Raw genomic sequence first — 22,071 nt, 5'->3', positions numbered from 1 at the left:
TGTGTTCTCTCAGAAATATATGCAGTCGGGACGCCTGGGTGGCTCAGTCGGTTATGTGTCTGCCTTCGGCTCAGGTTGTGATCCCAGAGTCCTGGGATCGAGTCCCGCGTCAGGTTCCTTGCTCAGCAGGGAGCCAGTTTCTCCCTCTGCCTGCTGCTCCCCCTGCTTGTGCTCGCTTGCTCTCTGTCAAATAAATAAATAAAATCGTAAAAAAAAAAAAAAAGTCCCTTGCACTGGACCACCAAATCCAGGGGTCCTGCCCCCTTCCCAGAGGAGGGCGCCAAGGCATGAGAGGTTAGGAGAGCCACCACCTCAGAGGCGAAGGGCTGCTGGCATATACAGGTTGGGGGCAGGTGGCAGTGGAGAGGAAAGGTGGGGGCCAGATCACCGAGGGTCATGGGTGCCTCACAGAGTTTAGAGTTTAACGTAGAGGCAAGAGTCATTGCAGAATTGTGACTGAGGAAGTGATAAAATCAGATTTGTACATTAGAAAAATCACTGTTGGAAATTGGCTCAAAGTTACAAATGAGAAGGACTGATTTAGGGTAGAGGTGGTGGGGGTGGGGTGGGGGGACAAACACGTGGAATCTAGAAAGTAGGACTGACAGGCTGGGATGCTCCAGTTGGGCACAGGGTTTAATAAGAGAGCGAGAGGAATCGTACATACCTCCCAGGCTCATTGCTTGGCCAGCAAGGGTGCCTTTTATGGAGGCTGCAGGTTATTTGGGCAGGTAGAGTATGTTTGGTAAGAAGATGTTTAGTTTCATTTATTTACTTTCAAAGATTTTATTTATTTGTCAGAGAGAGTGTGTAAGCAGGGGGAGGCGCAGAGGGAGAAGCAGGCTCCCTGCAGGGAGCCCGATGTGGGGCTGGATCCCAAGACCCTGGGATCATGACCTGAGCCGAAGGCAGACGCTTAACCGACTGAGCCCCCCAGGTGCCCCAAGAAGACGTGTAGTTTTTGATGTGCTGGGTTGAGATGTCTGCTGAGTAGAGATGTCTAATAGTCAGGCCTGTGGGTCCAGAGGTCCAGACTGACTATTTCAGGATCATCCTCATTCAAATGACACTTAAGAAAATGGTTTGGAACCTCCCAGTCCGCAAGCAAGAGCTAGGATAGCAAAGGTAAGTTCTGGCTGTGTCTGGGAGGCAGTCTCTGACTCCTGGGCCAGGTTAGGTCCTTTGGATTTGAGTCCCTCAGATTTGGGTCCCTCCTCCCTCAACCTGTACTGGGTTCTTTTCCTATCAAAACATTCATCCCCATTATGGTAACTACTTACTAATTGTTTCTTTTCCCCACAAGGCTGTAGCGTGCGAGACTGGCACCAAGCTTGGTTCATTGCTGTGTACTCAGCCCCTCTTGCAATCTGGGCAGCTAGCAGAAACTCAACACGTACTTTCATGCCTGTCAATTGAATGCCATCCCAACCACCTGCCACTAGGAGATCCTTCTAGGGAGAGGAAGTGAGGCAAGACAGAGCCAGACGTGCTGAACCAGAACCTCATACAACATGGTGTGGGGATGCACAGGAGAAAGTGGAAGGCTCTACAAAGTTCATTGGAGCCAGGCCTTGAAAGGTGAGGAAGAGTTCTCTAATTAAGCTGGGAAGGAAGCACATTCTAGGCCTGGGGGTAGAAAATATGTAAGGGCACAAAAGAGTGAAGAGGTTGCATGTGGCCAACATAAGATGCTAGGATTTGGAAGGATGAGGACTGGCAGGAGCTGGATCTTGAGGAGTCACTGGAGACCCTGCAGGCTTATGGTTCTGTAGCAAGGACTTGGGACTTGACTCTTTAAGCAACAGGAAGCTAGTGGAGGTTTCTAAGCAGGATAACACTATGGGCAGATTATAGTTTTAGGAAGAAATCTCTGGGATAGAGTAGAGAGATTGCGAACCCTTCCCCGAGAAATGCATTTTTGGCAAGCACCCAGGTGATTCTTCCACGGGTCTTCCTGAGACCACCCCTGAAGAAACAGTGGCAAGTTAAGGCTGGGGGCAGAAGAGGTGCCTTGGAGACAGGCACAGCGAGTCTGCTGGGAGCTACTGGGGGCCATCCCAGCTAGTCAGCCAAAGGAGTCTTCAGAATCTTCTTCTGTGGGGCGCCTGGTGTCTCAGTTGGTTAGGGGTCTGCCTTTGGCTCCGGTCATGATCTCAGGGTCTTGGGATTGAGCCCTGTGTGGGGCTCCCTGCTCAGTGGGGAGTCTGCTTCTTCCTCTCCCTCTGCCCCTCCCCCCCACTCATGTGCTTGTTCTCTCTCTCTCTCTCTCTCAAATAAAATCTTTTTAAAAAGAAAAAAAAAAAGAAACTTCTTCTGAGGCATCCAAAACTCAGGACCTCAGAGGTCCCAGAGCATCAGTGATAATAAGCCATGTGAAGCTTTGGAGTCCTGCCACGTGGATGCTTTTGTGGTTGGATGTGGGCAGAAACTTTGGGGACATGGCCAGTAGGACCCTACCTTACTTCAGATGTAATCTGATCACAGCCCCTGGTGCCCTGATGACCATTTGGGTCCTAATGTGAGCATTATTATGCCTGGAGGAAAGGTTTTGGTAGGAATTCATTGGAAAAGCCAAGGGCCTTCTTTACCAGTCATCTTTGATGAACTTAAGAGTGTACTTCAAAAGTACTTTTTGTCCAGTGATGACAAACAAATTGCTTCTGAACTAGATGGGAAAGATCTAAACACATCCTCTAAGCACAACAGTGTCAAAAGTATCTCTGCTTGTCTTTATTTGCCCTAAAAAATCTGTTCAAACAAACATGAACAGACTTGGACTCTAAGAATAATATTTTCTGTGGACATATATGGACAGATAAGAAAAACCCCAAGGGAGAAAAAACTTCTATTAAAATAAAAATAAAGATCCCCCCACAGCTTTATCCTTTGCTTACTGGGGTTTCTTTATTCCGCTTTGAGATAAAAGTACTTCAGTTTCTCAGGAGATGCTGATTAGGCGTTGAAAAAAAGAAAGTATTTTTCCCCGTCTATCTATCTATCTATCTATCTATCTATCTATCTATCTTCCTTCCTACCTTCCTTCCTACCTACCTACTTACCTATCTCCGGCCCTGAATCTGCCAGCCATAAGCGTAGACCTTTCTGCATGGCGTGGGTTGTGCTACTTTGAATAAACACTAACCCTGCTGCTCAGGATCCCTGGGAGAAAAGCCCTCCTCCTCATTGGTCAGTGAGAATACTGTGCTCACAGCTTCTACCCCGCTGAAAAGCCCCATCTGAAGCTCGTGGAAGGCTCTCTGGGACCCGAATCTCTCTCTCTCTCACACGCACACAAGCACACGCACGCCACCCCCGCCGTCTGGCACACTGTGATCCTTGCTCCTGGGTTGCTTTTGGCTGCTGTCCATGCTCTGTGTCAGCATCTGGAGCTGACAGTCGTGGGAGCGCGCGGAGGCACCTGGCGGTTGGTCGGCGGGAACACGAGGAGTGGAGAGTGCACACTGGAGGAAGGGCACAGTGTTACCGTCTCCGCGGCAGTATCTTTGGGGAACTGTCTGTGCTTCGATCCTGTGCAATTATCACAAAGTGGTATGCAGGTTGGGGGGAGCGCCTGGTGGGCTCAGTCAGCAGAGCATGTGACTCTTGATCTCAGGTTGTGAGTTCGAGCCCCACGTTGGGCATGGAGATTACCTTTTTTTCCCCAAGATTTTTTATTTATTTGAGAGAGAGAGAGAGATCGTGAGAGAGAACATGAGAGAAAGCACAGGCACGGTGAGGGATAGAGGGAGAAGCAGACTCCCCGCGGAGCAGAGAGCCTGAGGTGGGACTGGATCCCAGGACCCCGGGGATCATGCATGACCTGAGCCAAAGGGAGCTGCTTAACTGGCTGAGCCACCCAGGCGCCCCCCCCCAAAGAAAAACTTTTTTAAATAAAAAATAATAAGATGGGCACCTGGATGGCTCGGTTGAGCGTCCAACTCCTGGTTTTGGCTCAGGTGGTGATCTCGGGGTTGTGGGATCGAGCCCCAGGATGGGCTCTGCCCTCAGTAGGCACTCTGCTTAGGATTCGCTTTCCCTCTCCTTCTGACCCTCCCCCCCGCTTGCACTCTTAATCTCTCTAATAAATAAATCTTAAAATAATAAATAAATAAATAAATAAATAAATAGGGGCACCTGGGTGGCCTTTGGCTCAAGTCACGATCCCAGGGTCCTGGGACTGAGCCCCATATTGGGCTCCTTGCTCAGCAGGGAGCCTGCTTCTCCTCTCCTTCTGCTGCCACTTCTACTCCTTGTGCTTGTGTTTGTCTCACTCTCTCTCTCTGTCAAATAAATAAATGAAATCTTAAAAAAAATTTTTTTAATAATAAATAAAGTTTTCTGCAAGTTGGGCAGGAACTCTGGACTTCCTCCCTTCGCAGGGTCTTCTGGAGAGAAGGTCCCATCCTAAGAAAGCCGCTCAGCGGACGGTCGCCTTGCCTGTGGAGCCCGCGGGCATGTGTGTTTGTGTCCACACCGAGCTGCACACATGACAAACTGTACACAGTGCCTCAACACAGCCCAACAGGTGTTTTCTGTTTACATTTAACTAGCTTTAACAGCAGGAGGAAACCTTAAATACTTCCTTTCTTCTCACAAACCCTTTCTCTAATAAAACAAAATTACTGGAGATGAAGCAGAGAATAATTCAAGTAGTCATTTAAATCAAGGACCTGGTTTGGCTTGGCCTCCCTTGGAGACTTTTTAGCTTGTGCTAATAAAGGCCAGGCAGGCTAAGCTGACCTGAGCGGAAGGCCCAGAGGCTGGGGGGGAGGGGGCAGTGTAGGCCACTGGGGCTCCTGGAGCCCCTCACTCAGTATTTTTGTCCCAGTGAAATCAAGCTGAAACAGACATGGAGGGCAGTCTGGAGGAGGTGGGGGGGAGACCAGGAGGAGAGCAGTTCTGGTGTGGACTAGGATCAGGCGGCCACTCTCTGGGGAAGCTGGAAGGAATTTAGTGTCGTCTGTACACAAACCTCAGTGTGGCCTCCTTATCTGCCGCTGGCTGGTTCCTCCTGGACTGAGGACTCTGCAGAGCAGCAACCCCCAACTTACTTTTTTTCTTTTCTTTTTCCTAAAACGCACACGAGGCACACTCCCGTGGGCATACCAGATTACAGGCTGCGGCACAGATAAATCAGGCTGTGGGTTGGGAGCAGTTCCCAGTGAAACTCCACTTCGTTCTGTCCCACTCAAGAAAGCAGACCTCCGTACAAGCGAGGGTAAGATGTTGCTCTGTATCCTGAGCCCTGGGTGCAGGATTCCGGCCAATAGTAGCTGCCAAATAAATACTAAGTGAAAGACAGCCTTGAATCCACACTAATTTGTATTTTTGAATAGTCATTCATAAATTCTAGCATTTTAACTATTAGTTAGCAATTAATCCCAATAAACCAGCAGGATCTTGTGATTGTGAACGACTGTTACGTGGGTTGGTCAGAAGGAATATTTGTTAGCATTTTTATAGGCTCTTAAAGTGGTTTTAGCTCTATAACTGATAAAGCCAAGCACAAGCTTTATCAGTCCTGCCACTTGCCTGTCAGCACTATGTAGATAAACTCATAATAGTTCCCAGGGAGGAACTTTTTAAGAGATTCTTCAGCAGGAGACCAGGAGAGAGAGATTCTTAATGTTGCCTGATTAGCACAGACCCTTTGGGGGCTTAACGTAGGCTGGCAAAAGGTTAATTTCAAGATCATATACAAATCAAAGATAAGATTCTGTATCAGATCCAAAGCTGGGGCATTTGTCACCTCGCTGGTGTTGGCAACTCTGAAAGCTGGAGTTGGGTCCAGAAGGATACAGCCCACTCTGTCCCCTCATACATCTCAGGGGAGGGAAATGGCATTAGATGAGGGACCGATGAGTGACTTTGCCTTGTCATCCAAATGTTTTTATTCCAGATGATATTTTTAATAAGGATTTTTTTGAAATAAGGATTTATGTATCCCTTTAAAGAATGGCCTTAAATTGGCAGGCATACTTTAGTAAAAATAATACTTAAACTGTGGCGTAGAGATTGCCATCACCAGTCTGGATGATTCTGGGGAGTTCCACAGCTATTGGGAGGTACCGGGGCAGACAGAACAGGGCAAGCAGGGGAAGCCAGGGTCAGGTGCACGGCGATCCCAGGCAGAGACTGTGGTTGCTGAGTGGAGACTGTTAGGCATAGAAGTGGTGATTTAGGGAGTTAGGGGAGCCAGATGATAAGTGTGCCCATAATAATGGAAAAGGAGTGAAGAGGAAGAGTTTCAGAAACATGAAGCAATACAACACAGGTGACCTGAGTAGGAGTCAAGTGTAGACTTCAGTTATTAAGAGTGTTGAGAGAAGGAGCTAGGGAAGACACTAGAGAAGGAAGGCTCCATTTCTGCCTGTAGGTTACCCTGCCTGGTGCAATCTGGAGAATATTTCCTCCCTTCTCCCTGGATTCAGGGGCACTTCCCAACAATTTTAGGAATGCCAGCTAGACACAATGAACTTTGGACCAATAACATTTCGACCTCAAGATATAATTTCCTTTTCTCTTTAGGCCTTAAACATAATTTTCTTTTCATTAATTTGAAAGCCCATACTTTATACTTCTTTTTTTTTTTTTAAGATTTTTTATTTATTTATTTGACAGAGAGAGAGACAGCCAGCGAGAGAGGGAACACAAGCAGGGGGAGTGGGAGAGGAAGAAGCAGGCTCCTAGCGGAGGAGCCCGACGTGGGGCTCGATCCCAGGTCCCTGGGATCACACCCTGAGCCGAAGGCACACACTTAACGACGGAGCCACTCAGGCGCCCCCCATACTTTGTACTTCTTACTTCTAATTATAGTAATCTTGTTTTTTGAGTGGAAAATGAAGAAAGTTGGTCTTAGGTTGGTTTTTACATACCTTTCTGATCTAATGAGAGTCTGAAAGATGTTTGCATCCCAATGTACTAAAATCTTCAACCGCCCTGAAAAATCTGAGACGCATTGTCATCACTGTTTTATCAAATTGTTGCTTTCAAATTGCTATTTTACTCTTCCCCAAACTGGTTTGGTAGGAAGAACGACTTCTAAAACAACTGATACTTTGTTCGATACAGTATGTTAAAAGAGTGGGGAAGTATAAGAATAATGATGAGTATTAAACTAATGTTGGGGCGCCTGGGGGGCTCAATCGGTTAAGCATCCAACTCTTGATTTTGGCTCAGGTCATGATCTCAGGATCCTGGGTTCGAGCCCCGCGCTGGGCTCTGCGCTGGGCATGGAGCCTGCTTAAGAGTCTCTCTCTGACCCTCCCCCCTCAAAAAACTTAAATAAATAAAATAAAACAAAATGAAATAATACTAATAAGCCAAGGAAAGAAGCAAACAGGCATTCTGGGTAATGATTCAGGAAGGGTATCTGGGAGAGGAAGCTTGGGAACAACTCACCTTGTAAGGCAGACCTAGCTCACGGTTTGCTCCTCGTTTAAAGAGTCAGGCCCCCTTAGACTCTTTAGAGTTAGTCCACTGTCCCCGCCGATGCCCTTGAATGTATCACTTCACCTTGCTGAACAAGTTCATCTTCATCTAAAGCAGGCTGAAGATTATTCACTCCTGGAGAAAGCTGTCACAACATTTTGATAACCAGCAGAAGTGATCCGGCAAGGCTGTCTGTTGTTATTTGGGGAGACGGGCCACCCTTACTTGCTGTCTTTAGGGACACTGGATGGGCCCCTCCTCCCACAACACCCAGCAGAAGAAGCGCGAAGGGCCACGTAGAGTACCAGGATGGTGTTAGTATGAAGTGTTAAATGTGATGTAGCCAGCGTAACAATTGTGCTTTTATCCATCTGGTTCTCACTTGCTTAAGGTTTTTCTGCAGGAAAACTGAAAAATCAGTAAGGCAAAATACATCAAGAAGGCATTTATACTGACAAAAGCAGACCAGAGTTGGTTTTTTTGTGGTGGTGTTTTGTTTTTGTTTTTGTTTTTGACCAAAGGTATTTTAGGGACTTTGAAGAAAGGACCTAAAAATTATTACTCAGCCTGGCGCTTATTTTGCAATATGTGCTGACTTCTAACTTTCAAAGCTGAACAGCCTAATCCTTGATCATCCCAGAATGAGTTTAGGAATTTGTAATCATTTCCTTTTTACTGGGTATTTGCATACATCACTAACCAGCTCAGTTGAGAAAGAGGAGCAGTCCCTCTGCTGAAACAGAGTGATGAGAATTTAGGGCCAACCTGAAATGTTCATTTATCAATTAGTCCTTAATGAGCATTTGTATAAATGACTATGCAGAGAAGAAACTCCCTTCCATAGCATACACTTTCAAAGAGGCTAATAAGAATGGTTAGGGTTTTATATTTTTATCCATGGTTTGCATTAGGGCTCTGTGTTGAGGGGAAGGGTCAATGTATATAAATAAGAAGAAGGATATCTGGCAAGATTGGGAACATGACCTCTTGCCCTCCAAAGCCTGGGAAGCCCTAGTGAATGCTCCCAATCTAAGGAGTGTATGGACACGGTGTGAACTCTCCCCTCTGCATACAGAGTGGGGGTTAGAGGTTAATGAATGAGTGCTCTCCTCACACACGAGATCCTGTTCGATAGTGGTTTTATAAATAAGGGCTTAAATGGGGTCAGAATAGGACCTGCATATCGCTTCCAAACTCTCTAAATCTTTTTGAAGTGATGGCGTTCAGAGATGACACCCTTCCACCAGGGAAGGGAGACGTGAAGCTCTCGTGCTTGGGCAACTGGACGCTGCTACTGGTTCAATATGTCTAAAAGCAGGACCAAATGGAAAACAAAGCGGGGGTGGGGGGGTCCTTGCTGCCCCCTATTCTTCTCTAGTAATCCCTTAAAAAATAATTGCAGACCCAAACCTCTGGCCTCCAGCACATTTTCCACTTGATTAGAGGCCTTTGTGAGGTAGGGAAAGGGACCTGCAGCCTTGTACATTGTGCTAAGGCCTGAAATGTCCAGCTGGGATTTTTTTCCATCAAAAGGGGATTTTAGTAAAACCATTATCAGGGGCTTAAGAAGAAAAGCTGTTGAGCTGCAAGTGAGGGGGGATTAGCATTAGCAGGCTTGTTTTGGGCAACTGGTGGAAGGGTGGGAAGGTGTTTGCAGCCCTGCACACAAGTGCTCTAGTTTCGCTGCAAGTTCCTGGCAGGTGCAGAGGCAGGAATGAGTAGGGGAGTGGGAGCTCAGGGCTTGGGAATGATACATGGGGGGCTTCCCCTCTGGGGATCAAGTGCAAGGCACCCCCAATCCAGGAGGATTGCAAGAGAATGCAGGAACCCTGCCAGATGGTGTGTCAGAGGCTGGAGCCGGGCTTCCTTACAGGCCGTGTACATCCCTGTCACCTGGCACACACCCCACCCCCACCCCCACCGCTCTCGGTGTCCCTCTGCACTGTCGGAACTCGAGGAACCGGGACGTGGCTGTGCTGGATTAACTTGGATGTCTGTGTGGACACCTTTACTTTTGTGTGGCCGGGACTGAGGGCACGTTAGGAAAGCAGCAACCATGGCGGCCCGGTGGGCAGATCGGTTGTCAGTCTGGGTGGGCTGGCGAGATCTGCCCTGGGAGCCCTCTACAAGCAGGCTTTCGGGGGGTTCTCTAAAAGCATCTTCTGGGGATCACTAGAGCTGTGGGCTACACCTTCTTTGCCCAAAGAGTCCAGAAGCCTGAGCCAAGTGGAGCTGGTGGGCAGTGGCCACTGGAGCCAGCTGCTGCCTGAAGGGCCTGTGTGAGGGATGTCACCCCACAGCGGCTCTGGAAACGCCTGTTTTCTGTGTCTCCCTGGGTGCACTGTCGTCCTAGCTTGTTTTCCCTGTGCAACCAGGACGGTGGCTGGAACGTACAGTTCGTCCTGCCTGCTGGAAGCACGCAGCGGGGGCGTGCAGGGGGGCGTGCAGCGGGACCGTGCAGCAGGAGCATACAGGGGAGCGTGCGGGGGAGGTGGGGCGTGCAGGGGGAGCGTGCAGCGGGGGCGTGCAGGGCAGCATGCGGCGGGGGCGTGCAAGGGGAGCGTGCAGCGGGACCGTGCAGCAGGAGCATACAGGGGAGCGTGCGGGGGAGGTGGGGTGTGCAGGGGGAGCGTGCAGCGGGGGCGTGCAGCAGGAGACTAGGATGGCTGTGGGGGATGCGCAGCAAACAGCTACCTGTCTGAGCAGGACAGGGTCACGCACTCGGTGCTGTCACCTTCCATCACGTCCTCAGTCACACCGCAGGCCAGCGTGGTGGCCTGTGAGTTGTAAGTTTTGTCTCAAGTCAGACGCCAACAACCAAAGCAAGAGGCCTGTCTTCTTGGAGACATGTGCTGGTTCAGGAGAGCTGCTCCTGGAGGCCGCCGATCGGTCCTTCTAACCGCCATCTGTAGGAGCCGCTAGTCGTTAAACAGGTCATGCTTTCCCTCAGTGTCAGGTCATCTGCCTTGACCGTTCTGAGCCCTCAGCCTGCCCCGTGTCTTCTCCTCCTCGGCTCCGTGTGCGGGGATACAGGCTCTCTATTCCGGCTGCTACGACCTCTTTTCCTCACTTGGGTTGCCGCCCCTGAATCTGGATTGGGTCTGGTCACTCACAGTGGCATCTTGGAGCTACGATGCCCATAAAGCTGCCTGGGAAGATTTTCTGCGTTCGTAAGACCTTCCTGAATGGTGCCGGGAACGGTACTTTGCTTCCTGGATGGGCCCCGAGTTCCAGAAGGTTTTCCTTTCTTTTGTCTCATTCTCTAACCAATGACCTCTGTATGACTGAGCTAATAAAGCTGTGCCCTGTCCGGTGACGACTGCGTGCTAGCAGTAGCCATAGGGGACATCCGCCTTTCACGTTCCACATGTGTATCCCGCGCCTGCGCCAACCTCAGATCCAGGCGTGGATTCCCTGAGGCCAGACTGTTGAGCACCAGAGGGCAAGACCCCGAGGCCTGGCCTCGCAGCCCTCAGCCTGCCCTTATTGTGTCATTTTATGGAATCTGGCCAAGTTGGCTTAGAAGTTCTTCCTCTTTAATTTCTCCCTTTTCCTAATGTCTGTTTTCCATAGGAGGAATTTAGACATGTCAGTGACTTTACTTCTCTATCAGGCTCTTAAACATCTTCAATTTCAAAGACTCCTTTAGATTTTATGAAGATGTCTTCATCTGGGCAATAAAGATGCTCATTTTATAATAAAAATAGGTACTCCTAAAATTTTTTAAATATTTTTGTTTTTCCCGAAATGCGCTCTAGAATTTTTCATTACAGATGATATGCTTTCTATTTTTTTGCAATAAGAAAAGCCTGAACCTTTATTCTTGCTGTTCAAATTATCTTCGTGTAGGATTGTAAAATTTCACCCCATTTGTTCTCCCAAACTTCCCAAATATGGCAATGTAACAGGATTTGTACGAGATGGTCTTTAAGAAAAATTAGAAATTGATGCTTGATTCCCACAGCCTCCAAAAGCAAAGCCCTCACAGTGAGCTAAATCAGGGAACCTTTATGAGGTCACATCTGTTACCTTGCACCTGGGCTCCTTCGAATAGCTTCTCTGCTGTTTTAAAATTCAATTTCATCTTTTTGGCAACATGAGATTCCTCCTTTGTCAACTCTCAGACCCTGGGGAAATTCTTTGGGTCGGGGAAGGTGGTGTGGGAGGTGACCAGAGGGCATTTGTCTGAGGGGAGGCGGTCTGGGCGCCCCACTAGAAATAGCCTCCAATTGGTAGACAATGCTGCCGCCTGCTGACAAAACACAGGGCTTGCAGACTTCGAGGATAAATGACTTTCATCTTGCCACTTTCCCTCTTCCACATTGGAAAACAAATACCCCTCGTTTGCATTAACAGTACTTTCTCGTTCTGCCTTATAGTGGGTCTTAACATCGTCCTCGTAAGCTTGGGGGAAAGAAAAACACAAGGTTGGACTCCCAGCTAGACCTGATTCATAGCTGCATCACAGTGGGGAAGGTCAGTCTTGTGTGAGTGGGAAATGTTTGTTGTTTTTGGTTTTTGTGGGGATGGGAAAGGTCAAGGAATGATCTAGAAGGAGTCAAAATTGATTTTCCACCCCTGCTTTTCAATACAGGATAGTGCTTGACTTCTGTCTCCTAACTTGCATATACACATTTTTCTTTCTTTTCTAAGTTTTATTTAAGTAATCCCTACACCCAACATGGAGCTCGAACTCACGACCCTGAGATCAAAAGTTGCATGCTCTTCCTGCTGAGCCAGCCAGGTGCCCCTACATGATTTTATTTCTAAAGTAAGCAACAATGAGGCTCTTACTCAAGTGAATTTCTGCAGTTCCTCTTGTGATTCCACTGAAATTTAGACCCTTGTGTGTGGGAAAAAGATGGGGCAGCTGTCTTCCTTTGGACCACACTGTTCTGACTGCCGCAGTTGACTCTGAGCACAATGGGAGAGCATCTGGCTCAAGTGCACAGACGTCAGTGAGGACTGGAAGAGCCAGTCATCCATCGATTCCGGACTCAGAGAATGTGGAGACCTTCCCTGCTTCCTACAACCGCAAACTCTGAGCCTGATAGAGCTTCGGAGATCGGAGACGCTGGCCATACCGTCTTCACAGATTCCTGAAACTCACTAAATTGTATGCATGTGAAATGACGTAGAAGAGCTAGAAATTGTCACTTTTTGTCTTTTCCATATTGTTCGCTTAGGACACACCTACCGGTCTTTTTTTTTTTTTTTTTTTTTTTTTTTTTTTTGGTTCACAGCAGTGAGCTTTTGAGCTATGAAGCTAAGGTTTGAAACAGTCACAATGGAAGTACAAAGTAGGTGTCTTCCATCTCAGAACATTAAGAATCTGAGGAGCTTAACAGTTGCGATTCCTCCCTTATTTTATCCATCTGTCCAATTTTAGCCTCGGTGATTTTACTAAAGATTCTAGGAGTATTATGACTAATTTTTATGGTTCCTCCCTATTTAGAGACGATTTCTCAAAAAGCAAAACAGTAGCAGGTAGCTATTCCTACACAAATGTGTACATAGAAATGCCAGCTTAAGGGTAAGGATCTCCTAAGGAGAAATATTATTTCCATATTCATTTCAGATGAGGAAAACAGTTCTTTCCAAGCCATGTTGAGTTATCCTGTGCTATTTATAAGAAGTTCATCTGGTCTCCAAGAGTGGTTTTCCCACAGTCCAGTTCCAGGGACTTGCATCCACGATAGGAGCAGTAACTATTGAACAGACAGCTGGGGCCTGGGCCCCATCCTTCTGGAGTGTGGATTACATAAACTCAGGAGTAATAAACACTAACAGCGTGCCTGATATTAACAAATTAGACCCTTGTACTCTTTCTGGACAAGAGGGATTTTTGTAACTAAAACATCTGTTAAGTCAAGCCTTTTTACCTTTGAATGGAGAGGTGATCCTGCAACTCGATTCTGCTTGAGGAGGTTTGGGTGACAGACATTTGCAGTGCGCTGAACACCGTAGGTCCTTAGCTTCGAGACTGCTGCAAGCACAGACTTACAGCATCCGTGCTTTGCGTCACTATTTGTGACAAAGCAGTGCTTGGGAAACTTGCTCAAGTCCTCTGAGGACAGCAGGTGATAGGTTTGACACTGCTGGCTGCTTCCGTACCCTATAGCCCATTTACAAAACTGCTTCTTGAATAATCCTATACATATGCTTGCAAAACATATCTAAGTTTACATAAAGTGATGCATATTAAGTAGCAGTAGTAACTTTCAGCACTTGGGTTTTGTTTTGTTTTTTTCTACTCCCAGTGAAAATAGGCTCTGGTTTAGCTAAACCTTTCTGAAGCCAAGGGGTCAGGGTGGTGTTTTGCAGTGTCTCAGGGGAAGATCAGAGAGCTACCTGCGTGTTTATCCCCCTCTGATGTGGTCATGAAAGTCTGAAGCAGTCCTCATTCTGATATGTGCTCCTCACATCACCGAGGCAAAAGCCTCTTTCCCCATTTACAAAATTAAATGTACAACATCAACCAGATTTGTGAAAACAAACATTGTGAGACAGAAATTGAACACTACGTCATGACTCAGTTCTTCCAGCAGATTGCGTTTGCGTCCCTAACATGGTCTCACCCGGGTTTCTTTGAGGCTGCAAAAGGACCTCGTTCTTCTCTTCTTTGTAACAGACACTATTTTCCACCACCACAAATAAAAACGAGCTTACAAGGATATGTGACATTTGTCCTTTAAACAATTAAAGCCGAAGAGTAATGAGAGAATAAAAACGTAAGACTTCTTTTTTTTTTTTAAGAAAATAACGTGCACTTTTCTGGTTAACAAACAGCAAGCAGAGGAACTCCACTTCTGTTTTGTTTTATTTGCAGGGCTGTTGAGCACAGCCCACGCTAGTGCTGCACAGTTCGGATCTCAAGCTTACTTTCTCTGGCACCTTAACTGGAAGACTTGACTTTACATGGTACCAAATGTTCTGGGTTGGTACAGGCAGCTCCACCCGGCAAAGTCAGAGCAATCCCTGGAAAAGAGGAAAAGACTGGAACTGATCATTTGTGGACATTTAAATGTACTCACTGTCTAGAAACGATTCGTTTTCTCTCCAAGCCCTAAGAGTACATGCTTTTATTCTAGCTGTGCACTTACCTTTGCTAAGTTCTAAATTATTAATAGTTGCCAGTGATCCAAATAGGAGTGCCTTATCTGTTTGATACCATTCACTTAGCAAATACTTTAACTTGCTACATCACATTTGAACAAAAAGTGAGAAAGGTGGCCTAAGCATAGGCCTGGTCCTGAACATAGCTTTCTGGTGTCCGATTCTGTGCTCCGCAATAGGTCATCAGAAGGCCTCACCCCTGCCTCCCCAGGGGTCCCGCGGGGCACAAAATTTAGGTGTTGCCCTCTGCTAAATGGACAGAATGACCTGGAAAGGGAGTGAGGTGAGCTGCAGGGAAGAGAAGGGCAACAGAGAGGACGAGCAGTGTGTGACTTACTGGAGCCCCCTCTCCAGCAGGGCGGCGGAAGCAGAGGCCAGGGGACCCCCTCGCAGGGGACTGGCAAGAGACTGTTGTCAGAAGCTGCTTGAGGCCTCCGTTTTGTTTTACAAATCCGATCTTTTAATCAAGATGTGCTTGTTCTTTGGAAACACAGTGGTCCCTGGGGGCCACTACCTTTCCCTTCTGAGAACTCGAGTTCACATTTCCTAAGTCAGAAGTGAAAAAGGTTTTGCTTATTCCAAGACCAGCACGTCTCTAGTAAGCACAGCAGGAAAGCACCAGGACTCAGGGGGGAGGCCATGCTTCAACTTCAATTTACACATCAAGTGTCCTTTCTTCAGAGAAAGTTCTTACCTTTAAAAGGAAACTCCAATAAAAAGAAACATTTGCTTTTTCAGATCTTTGTTGTTGATTTGAATCATGAAAGAGTATGATTAATTTGAATTTTCTTAACTATTTAAAGACATACTGTAAGTTAGGCAAGCCTCCCTATCCCTGTTGCCAAATGTAGGGTACATGGGGCGGGCCCTCCCCTGCCTTAGGCCTGAGGAATCCCACTGGAGGGAGTCCACAGCAGGGAGACTCAGCCAGCACCGGAGGCCTGTCAGGGTCCTGAGGGGACTGCAGAAACTGAACCCCACTGTGGCATTTACCATCTTTTCCAGACAGGCTTTAAGGGCTACCGCCCAAAGAAAGGTATACAGAGCCCTCCCCCCACCACCACCCAAACCGTTTCCATGAGGTTTATTACTTCTAGGTGATAAAGTTTACACTAAGCTCCCATTTTGGTTTTTCACTTCTGAAGTTGCAGCAAATACCCGAACCAGGTTTTTTCCTGCTATTCTAAAAACTGCCCTGAAGTGCCGTTTAACTTCTGTAGCACCCGCCAAATATTATCATTTTCTTTAGTGCTTTTAGTCTTTAAAAGCTTTTCTTTCCATTCCAGTAGGTATGGTGGAGACTGGATCCACCCATATTCCTTTAAGTGGTGCCCTGCGGCCTGTGCTTGTCCACACGCTGCTCAGACAGCTACCACTCATTTCTGTGAGGTCACCTCACTGGAACTCAAGGTATGATCAGTAACTGAACCTTCTCAGAGTACAGAAGGGAGCTGGACTTTGGAGCTGGCCCTGGTGTGCGTCCTGGTTTCCCTCCGTTAGTGGCTGGCTGGCTTCAGGAGAGTACTGCCAATCAGGATACCTGTTTCAACAGGTTGCTTTGAGGACCGAGAGGAGAAATTCACAGGTACCGTGCAAAGCACACCCCAGGTTCTCAACACATATTCATTTCTTTCCATCCACAAAGGTTGAGAGATAAACAGTTAACCTTGGCTGATGAAAGTAAATGGTTTATTCATCGTTTCCAGAGACACTCCAGATAATATTCTTAAGTATACCCAGTTCAGGATGAGGACAGTAGGCCCGTGATCTTAACTTTCAAACATTAATTTATCGACCTTTAGTCAAGCTTATTAATTTAGCCTTCCAAGTAAAAAACAAAACCAAACAGAAAAGTGGAAACCCCTTCCCGTTAGTTGGTAGGATTATTTTGTGTATTAAAATGAAGAATGTGAGCACAGAGGTTAAGACTTAGGAGGTGCTCAGATTTTATTGACTGAATCCGTACAGTCATGCAGTCTTTTGGAGGAAGAAAAACAGTCCAAGAACTTACAGCTTGTGGAACCTTCATGCGGTATAGTGCCAAATGCTAAATTAGAAAGCTGACCCTAATTCCAAGTCCCGACTTCTTACTACGGTTCACACATTTTTTTTTCCAGGCAATAAGCGCTGTAACCTAAAAGGGAAGAAAGAGATCCACACCTTCCCCAAAGAAAAGGAAGATGGATCTAGTGTCAGGCTCAATTAGACCCAATTGTGCTGGCTCTCCAAAAAGGAACAATGCAGCTTTTGTGATATGCTCCAGCAGAAAGCTTGGAAATTTTACAAAACAATCTTACCCCAAGAAAACTTGGGTTCTAGCTCTTCCTGGAAAGAGGTGTCTTTGCAGGAAAGTTTTTACCGCTCTTATTAGCTCTTGCTGGGTATCTGTAATTTTTTTTTTTGGTTAAAAAAAAAATCTCAGAAACAACTAAGACCTATGTGAAACCAGGAATGTGAATTACTCCACTGTTTTGAGTACTTATAGCCTGCCACTTCCGCAGCCAGCCACAGGGGTGTCCATTAGTTAGTTATTGTCTACCAGAGGGAACTCCGCTAGAATTGTTGGTATTCATTTATCTGCCCCGAATTCAGCCTAAGAGCCCTCACCACAGTGGATCCGAGTGGCGAGCTTCAGCACTGGAAGTGCTTAAAATGCAAATGTGCAAGAACTCCTGGCCAACCTCCCCATCCCCCAGGAAAGTGCTTAAATACAGCGGGGCCTGGAGGAGAATGTTAAAAAGAGGGGCCGAACTGCCTTCCTCCTTTCCACCAGGACCCTCACTCACACTGTGAGATTCAGCACGCATGACTGAGCAAGTGAGCGAGCAGGCAAGGACAGCGCTCTTTTAACTTTCCTGAACAATGGCTTCAGTTCCCTCCACCCTTCACCATTTCACATCCTCCCCACACCCACTCAAAGTCGAAGAAACCCGTCTTTTCTTCCCCACTTCCACATCTCATGACCCATTTTTCAACAGGACCCCTGGATCTCATTTCCACCCTGGGGAAACTGTGACTCTTACAGATCTAGTTTTTTAAAAAGTTCCATTTTGTTCGGTTTCTTTCAATTTCCATGTTGTTGACAGTTTAAGACCAAAAATTATATAAATCTCCAGTCCAGTCACATTTCTAGCAACAAAACATTTAGATGTCAGTGGTAAACCTTATACAGAATAAATTTATAACCATGAGCTTAACTCACACCACACAGGATGCACCGAACTCTATACCTTATCTCCTCTTAGAGTAACAAACAGCACCTCCTACTTTGGCGTGCACCCAAACACACACTGCCTTCAAAATAATTCACAGATACAAGGTTTTTTGTTTTTGTTTTGTTTTTTTTTTTCAAAAACATACTTCATATTTCCTCTTTTATTATATAAATATCAGTTTAACCTTTTACTGTAAGAATATAAACGTTTTAAGAGGATCTTTGTTATTATTTATACAAATTCACAAACAGTACAATTAATTGATAAAGGTCTCTGGGTTTCTTTAACTCCATGGTCTCGCATGTTGCTGTGGAGGATTCTAAAAAAATAAACAAAAACTCCAACAAAAATATACATCCTACTCAAAAGCGATTTTTTTTAAAGCCACAAGTCCCAACCCCCACCAAAATAAAGAAAGCCATCTATTCCTCCATTTAAAAACAGATTTTTGTAAAACCCACAAACTCCCATTTTATTAACAGAACAGAGATAAGACATGAGTTTCAGTCTCCTCCCCTTCACGTTACAGCCCCAGGGGCTCCGTAGGCCAACTCTGCTCCTCTGCTTCCAACAGGAAGCCTCACCGTGTGACCTTTTTGTGGGGAAACTAGGAAGAGGGTGAGGGTAGGGCAGAATTTGCATATATAATAATCATTTTCAAGACACAATCTGCATCTCAAACAAACAGAAGTTCAACTCTCATTTCTTCCACACATTTGTGCTATAAATTAAGTCAAGATTTACGAACCCCATTGGGCCCCCAAGTCCCAATGGGCAAGGAGAAAAAATTATAGCCAGAATGTGGAAGTGGGACACACTGGATGGATGGGGTTTGGGAAGAAGCCAAAACAAAAAAGACGTACAAACCCAATGGGCATCTTTCCAGTCTAGGCACAAAAATGTTTCAGTCTCAAAATATCTCTCTTGTAGAATTCCAGGGCTTCAGAGAAAAAAGTAAACTAAAACGAGGTAGCCAGACATATATATATGTATATATATATAATTTATATATATATAATATATAGACTATATTCAGCAGAAAAAAAAAAAGGACCGTGATTTCAAATTTCTTCAAAAAATAAAAACAAAACAAAAAAAAAAGACAATTAAAAGGAAATGAGCGTGAACAGCAGAGCACTGTAGGAGAAGTGATGAGAAGAGCCTGGGACTAGTTACAAAGAGGAAGGAAGAAGGGTGGAAAGGCCGTGCTAGTTGGGTTTGCTCTTTATACAAAATAAAAACCAGATCACAGTATTCAAATGAAAGCTTAAGTGAAGGCAGGCATTTTCCTCAACTCCCCAGGGTTTTAAGGACTAGTCACTCCCCACCCCCTCCCCCATTTCCAAATGTAAAGCAGTGGGGATACAGTAGCTCAAACAGTCCTCCATCCCCCTGCAGAGAGGAGTGGGTGGGTAAGTAGCTGAATCCATCTCTCCATCGTCAGGGGAAATAAGAGAGGGGAGCAAGGGAGGGGCAGCAGAGGAACCCCAGATGCAATGGGAATGGGCGTGTAGTGGGCCGAGGTGCAGGAGGAGGGAGAAAATGAGCTGAGGCTTCGTGTCACTGCCCCCATCTCATCCGCTACAATGATCTATGTGTAAGTGTGCATGTCGAGCGAGGGGGGCGGGGGTTGTGGTGGGGACCGGAGGATGAACAGGGCGGGACAAGGGGAGCAGGTGCTGCTGCCCTCACCTGACCTTCTCACTGTCCGTCATCTGCCAGAGTCCCAGGTTGAGTACCTTGAGGCAGGGCAGCTGCGTGATGCGCTCCAGGCCGCGCTTGGTGATGCGGGTACAGCCGTACAGGTCTATGCCAGTGAGCTGGCTCAGGTGCTCCGCGATCAGCTCCAGGCCCTTGTCTGTGATGCGCACACACTGGCCGATGTTGAGCGTGCGCAGCCCGTGCATCTGCCGCACCATGCGGTTAATGCCATCATCGCTGATGTGGCAGGAGCAGAGGGACAGGGACTTGAGGCCGTCCAGGCCCTGGGCTATGTAGGCCAGGCTCTGGTCCCCCACCTTGTCACAGAACGACACATCCAGTCCTGAGAGGCGCAGGCTGCCCATAGCCAGATGCATGATGCCCGTGTCACTGATGTTATCGCAGGAGCGCAGGTTAAGGCTGCGTAGGCTGCCCATGTGCGACAGGTGCAGGAGGCCCGCGTCCGAGATGCCCCCGCAGAAGCTGAGGTTGAGGAGCCTCAGGCCCGTCAGCCCGCGGGAGATGTGCTTTAGAGAAAGGTCAGTGAGCTTCTGGCAGTCCTGCAGCGTGAGCTGCTCCAGGCCCAGGCAGCCCTCGGCCGCGCTGCGCGTCATGCCGGCCAGGTGCCCGATGCCCACGTCCGAGAGGTGGCGGCAGCTGCGGAGATTAAGGCTCTTGAGGCGCTGCAGGCCCCAGGCGATGAGCAGGAGGCCGGTGTTGGTGATGTTGCTGCAACCCCCCAGCTCCAGCACCTCCAGGCCCTTGAGGTACTGGGCTATGCGGCCCAGGCTGCTGTCGGTGATCTGCTTGCAGAGGCTCAGGTTGAGGGCACGCAGGGAGCCGATCTCCTGCACAAACGCGTGGCCCAGCCCGTTGTCAGTGAGGTTGTAGCAGCCGCTTAGGTTGAGGCTCTCGATGTTGGCCATGCCCTGGATCACGTAGCTGAGGCTGCGGCGGAGGCTCAGGATCTGCACACGGCGGATACCCCGGGCCTGCAGGCTGGGGAACAGCGACGGGTTGGCCCGGCGCAGGTGCAGCTTGGCCTCCACCCCCCGCCACACCGACTTGTGGTAGGCAGCGTCCCGCCAGGCCGTGCACACCTGCGCCGCGCGCCCCTTATCCCGGACGTCCAGGTAGCCGAAGATCATGGCCAGCAGCTCGGGAAACAAGCACGAGATGTGGGTCTCCATCTTCCTCCTCCCCCCTCCGCGGAGCCGGGGGGAGGAGGCGCGGGCCCCGCCGCTCCTGTCCCGAGAGGCGACAAGAGCGGTTCGCCCCGGCCGCTGCCGCCGCCGCCTCGGGCCCAACGGACGGCCCCTCCCCGCCTTCCGGCTCCGGCCGCCGCCGCCGCTCCTCCTCCTGGTCCGTCCGTCCTTCCTTCCTTCCTGCCGGCTTCGCCTCCCTTCCCTTCCCTCCCCCCGCCCCGGGCTCCGCTCGGTCCTCACATCCCGGGCGGGGAAGGCGCCCTCTCACTCACTCCCGAGCCCGGCCGGGCCGCCGCCTCCGCCGCCTCCGCCGCCTCGGGTCTAACCACGCCGCACTCGGGCCGCGCCGCTCCGCCCGCGCCGCCCGCTCCGCCGCCGCTCCCACGCCCCCTGCCGCATCCTCTGCCTCCTGCCACTGCCGCCGCCGGCCGCCGACGCTGCTGCTCCGGGCCGGCGGGCCGGCCGGGAGGCCCCGGGGGCTGCGAGCACGGGCTCCGGGCGCCGAGGAGGCTTCCTGCTGCCTTTGTCTCTCGCCCGCTTTTCAAACCTCCCAGCCCGGGCCGCCCGCACTCCGCCGCCCAGGCGGGGGGACCTGGAGGCCAATCCGGGCCACCGGGCGCACGTTCCTTCTCCCCCCGCCGTCCGCGGCCAGTTGGAAGCTGCCGGCCCGGGCACGGAGGACGCCGCGGCCGGCGCGGCCGGAGCGCGGCTCGGCGCCGGGCCCGGGGCGAGCAGGCGGGCCGCGCGTTTGGTAGAGTCCGGGCCGGACCCCTCTGCCCGACTGCTCCTTCGCGCGTCGCCTCCCGCCGCGCTCCCCCCGCGCGCGCCCGCGCAATGGTACGAGCCTGCGCTGCCGGAACTGTCGGAGCCGTTACCCTGGAAACCGAGTTCTTCCTAGTCTGGGCGCCCCGATTTTTAACCCTGTAGGCGCCATTTGAGAGCAGCTGTCAGCCAGGCTCTTCCCCACCCTTCTCCTTTTCACCCCGGAGCCCGCTATTGAGCCATTCCCTTTCTGGGCCACGCCCCAACCCCATTCCTTCTCTTTTTCTTTGCTGCTGACGTCTGCGCAGTCGTTTCCCATAGTTTACCCCTACCGTTCCTGACCCTTCCTTTACACCCTTCTCCCTTTATTATCCCTGCAAGACCCTCCTCCCAGTGGTAGTATTCAATAATCATCACTCCAACTCTCCTTTTTTTTTTTTTACTGTTCCTAATGTCCCTTAACACGTCCCTGTTAAAACACCCCCAGTCCTCCCGAACGGAGCTGCTTCCTACGATTCCTTCCCGTCTTGTGCCTCAAATTACGGAGAAACTCGGCTTTATTCATCACTACCTTAGCTTAACACTGACCCTCTCCAGCCCTCATTCTAGCATTACCCTTTCCTGCTCCCTTCTAGCATCTT

General features: G+C 48.9%; 2 protein-coding genes across 4 annotated transcripts in view; one reads left to right on the top strand and one right to left on the bottom strand.

Annotated features, from left to right (window-relative positions):
- Window positions 1-22,071, top strand: part of WNT5B (Wnt family member 5B) — a 99,075-nt gene that overhangs the window by 31,746 nt on the left and 45,258 nt on the right. The window lies entirely within an intron of this gene.
- On the bottom strand, window positions 14,202-20,934 carry FBXL14 (F-box and leucine rich repeat protein 14). 3 transcript variants are annotated; one of them, XM_026502736.4, is made up of 2 exons: window positions 19,455-20,934; window positions 14,202-14,409 (listed from the first exon to the last, which is right to left on the bottom strand). In XM_026502736.4, exons 1-2 carry the CDS (start codon window positions 20,651-20,653, stop codon window positions 14,346-14,348), a joined length of 1,263 nt encoding a protein of 420 aa, XP_026358521.1. In that variant the 5' UTR covers window positions 20,654-20,934; the 3' UTR covers window positions 14,202-14,345. The 3 variants fall into 3 exon arrangements, with proteins under 3 accessions (XP_026358521.1, XP_026358522.1, XP_026358523.1); XM_026502737.4 differs by having other exon boundaries at window positions 19,460-20,934; XM_026502738.4 differs by having other exon boundaries at window positions 19,502-20,934.

The sequence above is a fragment of the Ursus arctos genome, unplaced genomic scaffold, assembly GCF_023065955.2.
Source record: "Ursus arctos isolate Adak ecotype North America unplaced genomic scaffold, UrsArc2.0 scaffold_26, whole genome shotgun sequence".
In the NCBI taxonomy this organism is placed as follows: Eukaryota; Metazoa; Chordata; class Mammalia; order Carnivora; family Ursidae; genus Ursus; species Ursus arctos.
This window is presented reverse-complemented; position numbering and strand designations above follow the sequence as displayed.

Bases quoted from the DNA above. Each gene is read 5' to 3' on its own strand.
- FBXL14 (XM_026502736.4), bottom strand. From the start codon at position 20,653: ATGGAGACCCACATCTCGTGCTTGTTTCCCGAGCTGCTGGCCATGATC. The intron at 14,410-19,454 runs GTGAGGGCAGCA...CCTCTTTTCCAG, and splicing joins ACGGACAGTGAGAAGGTCAG to GGATTGCTCTGACTTTGCCG.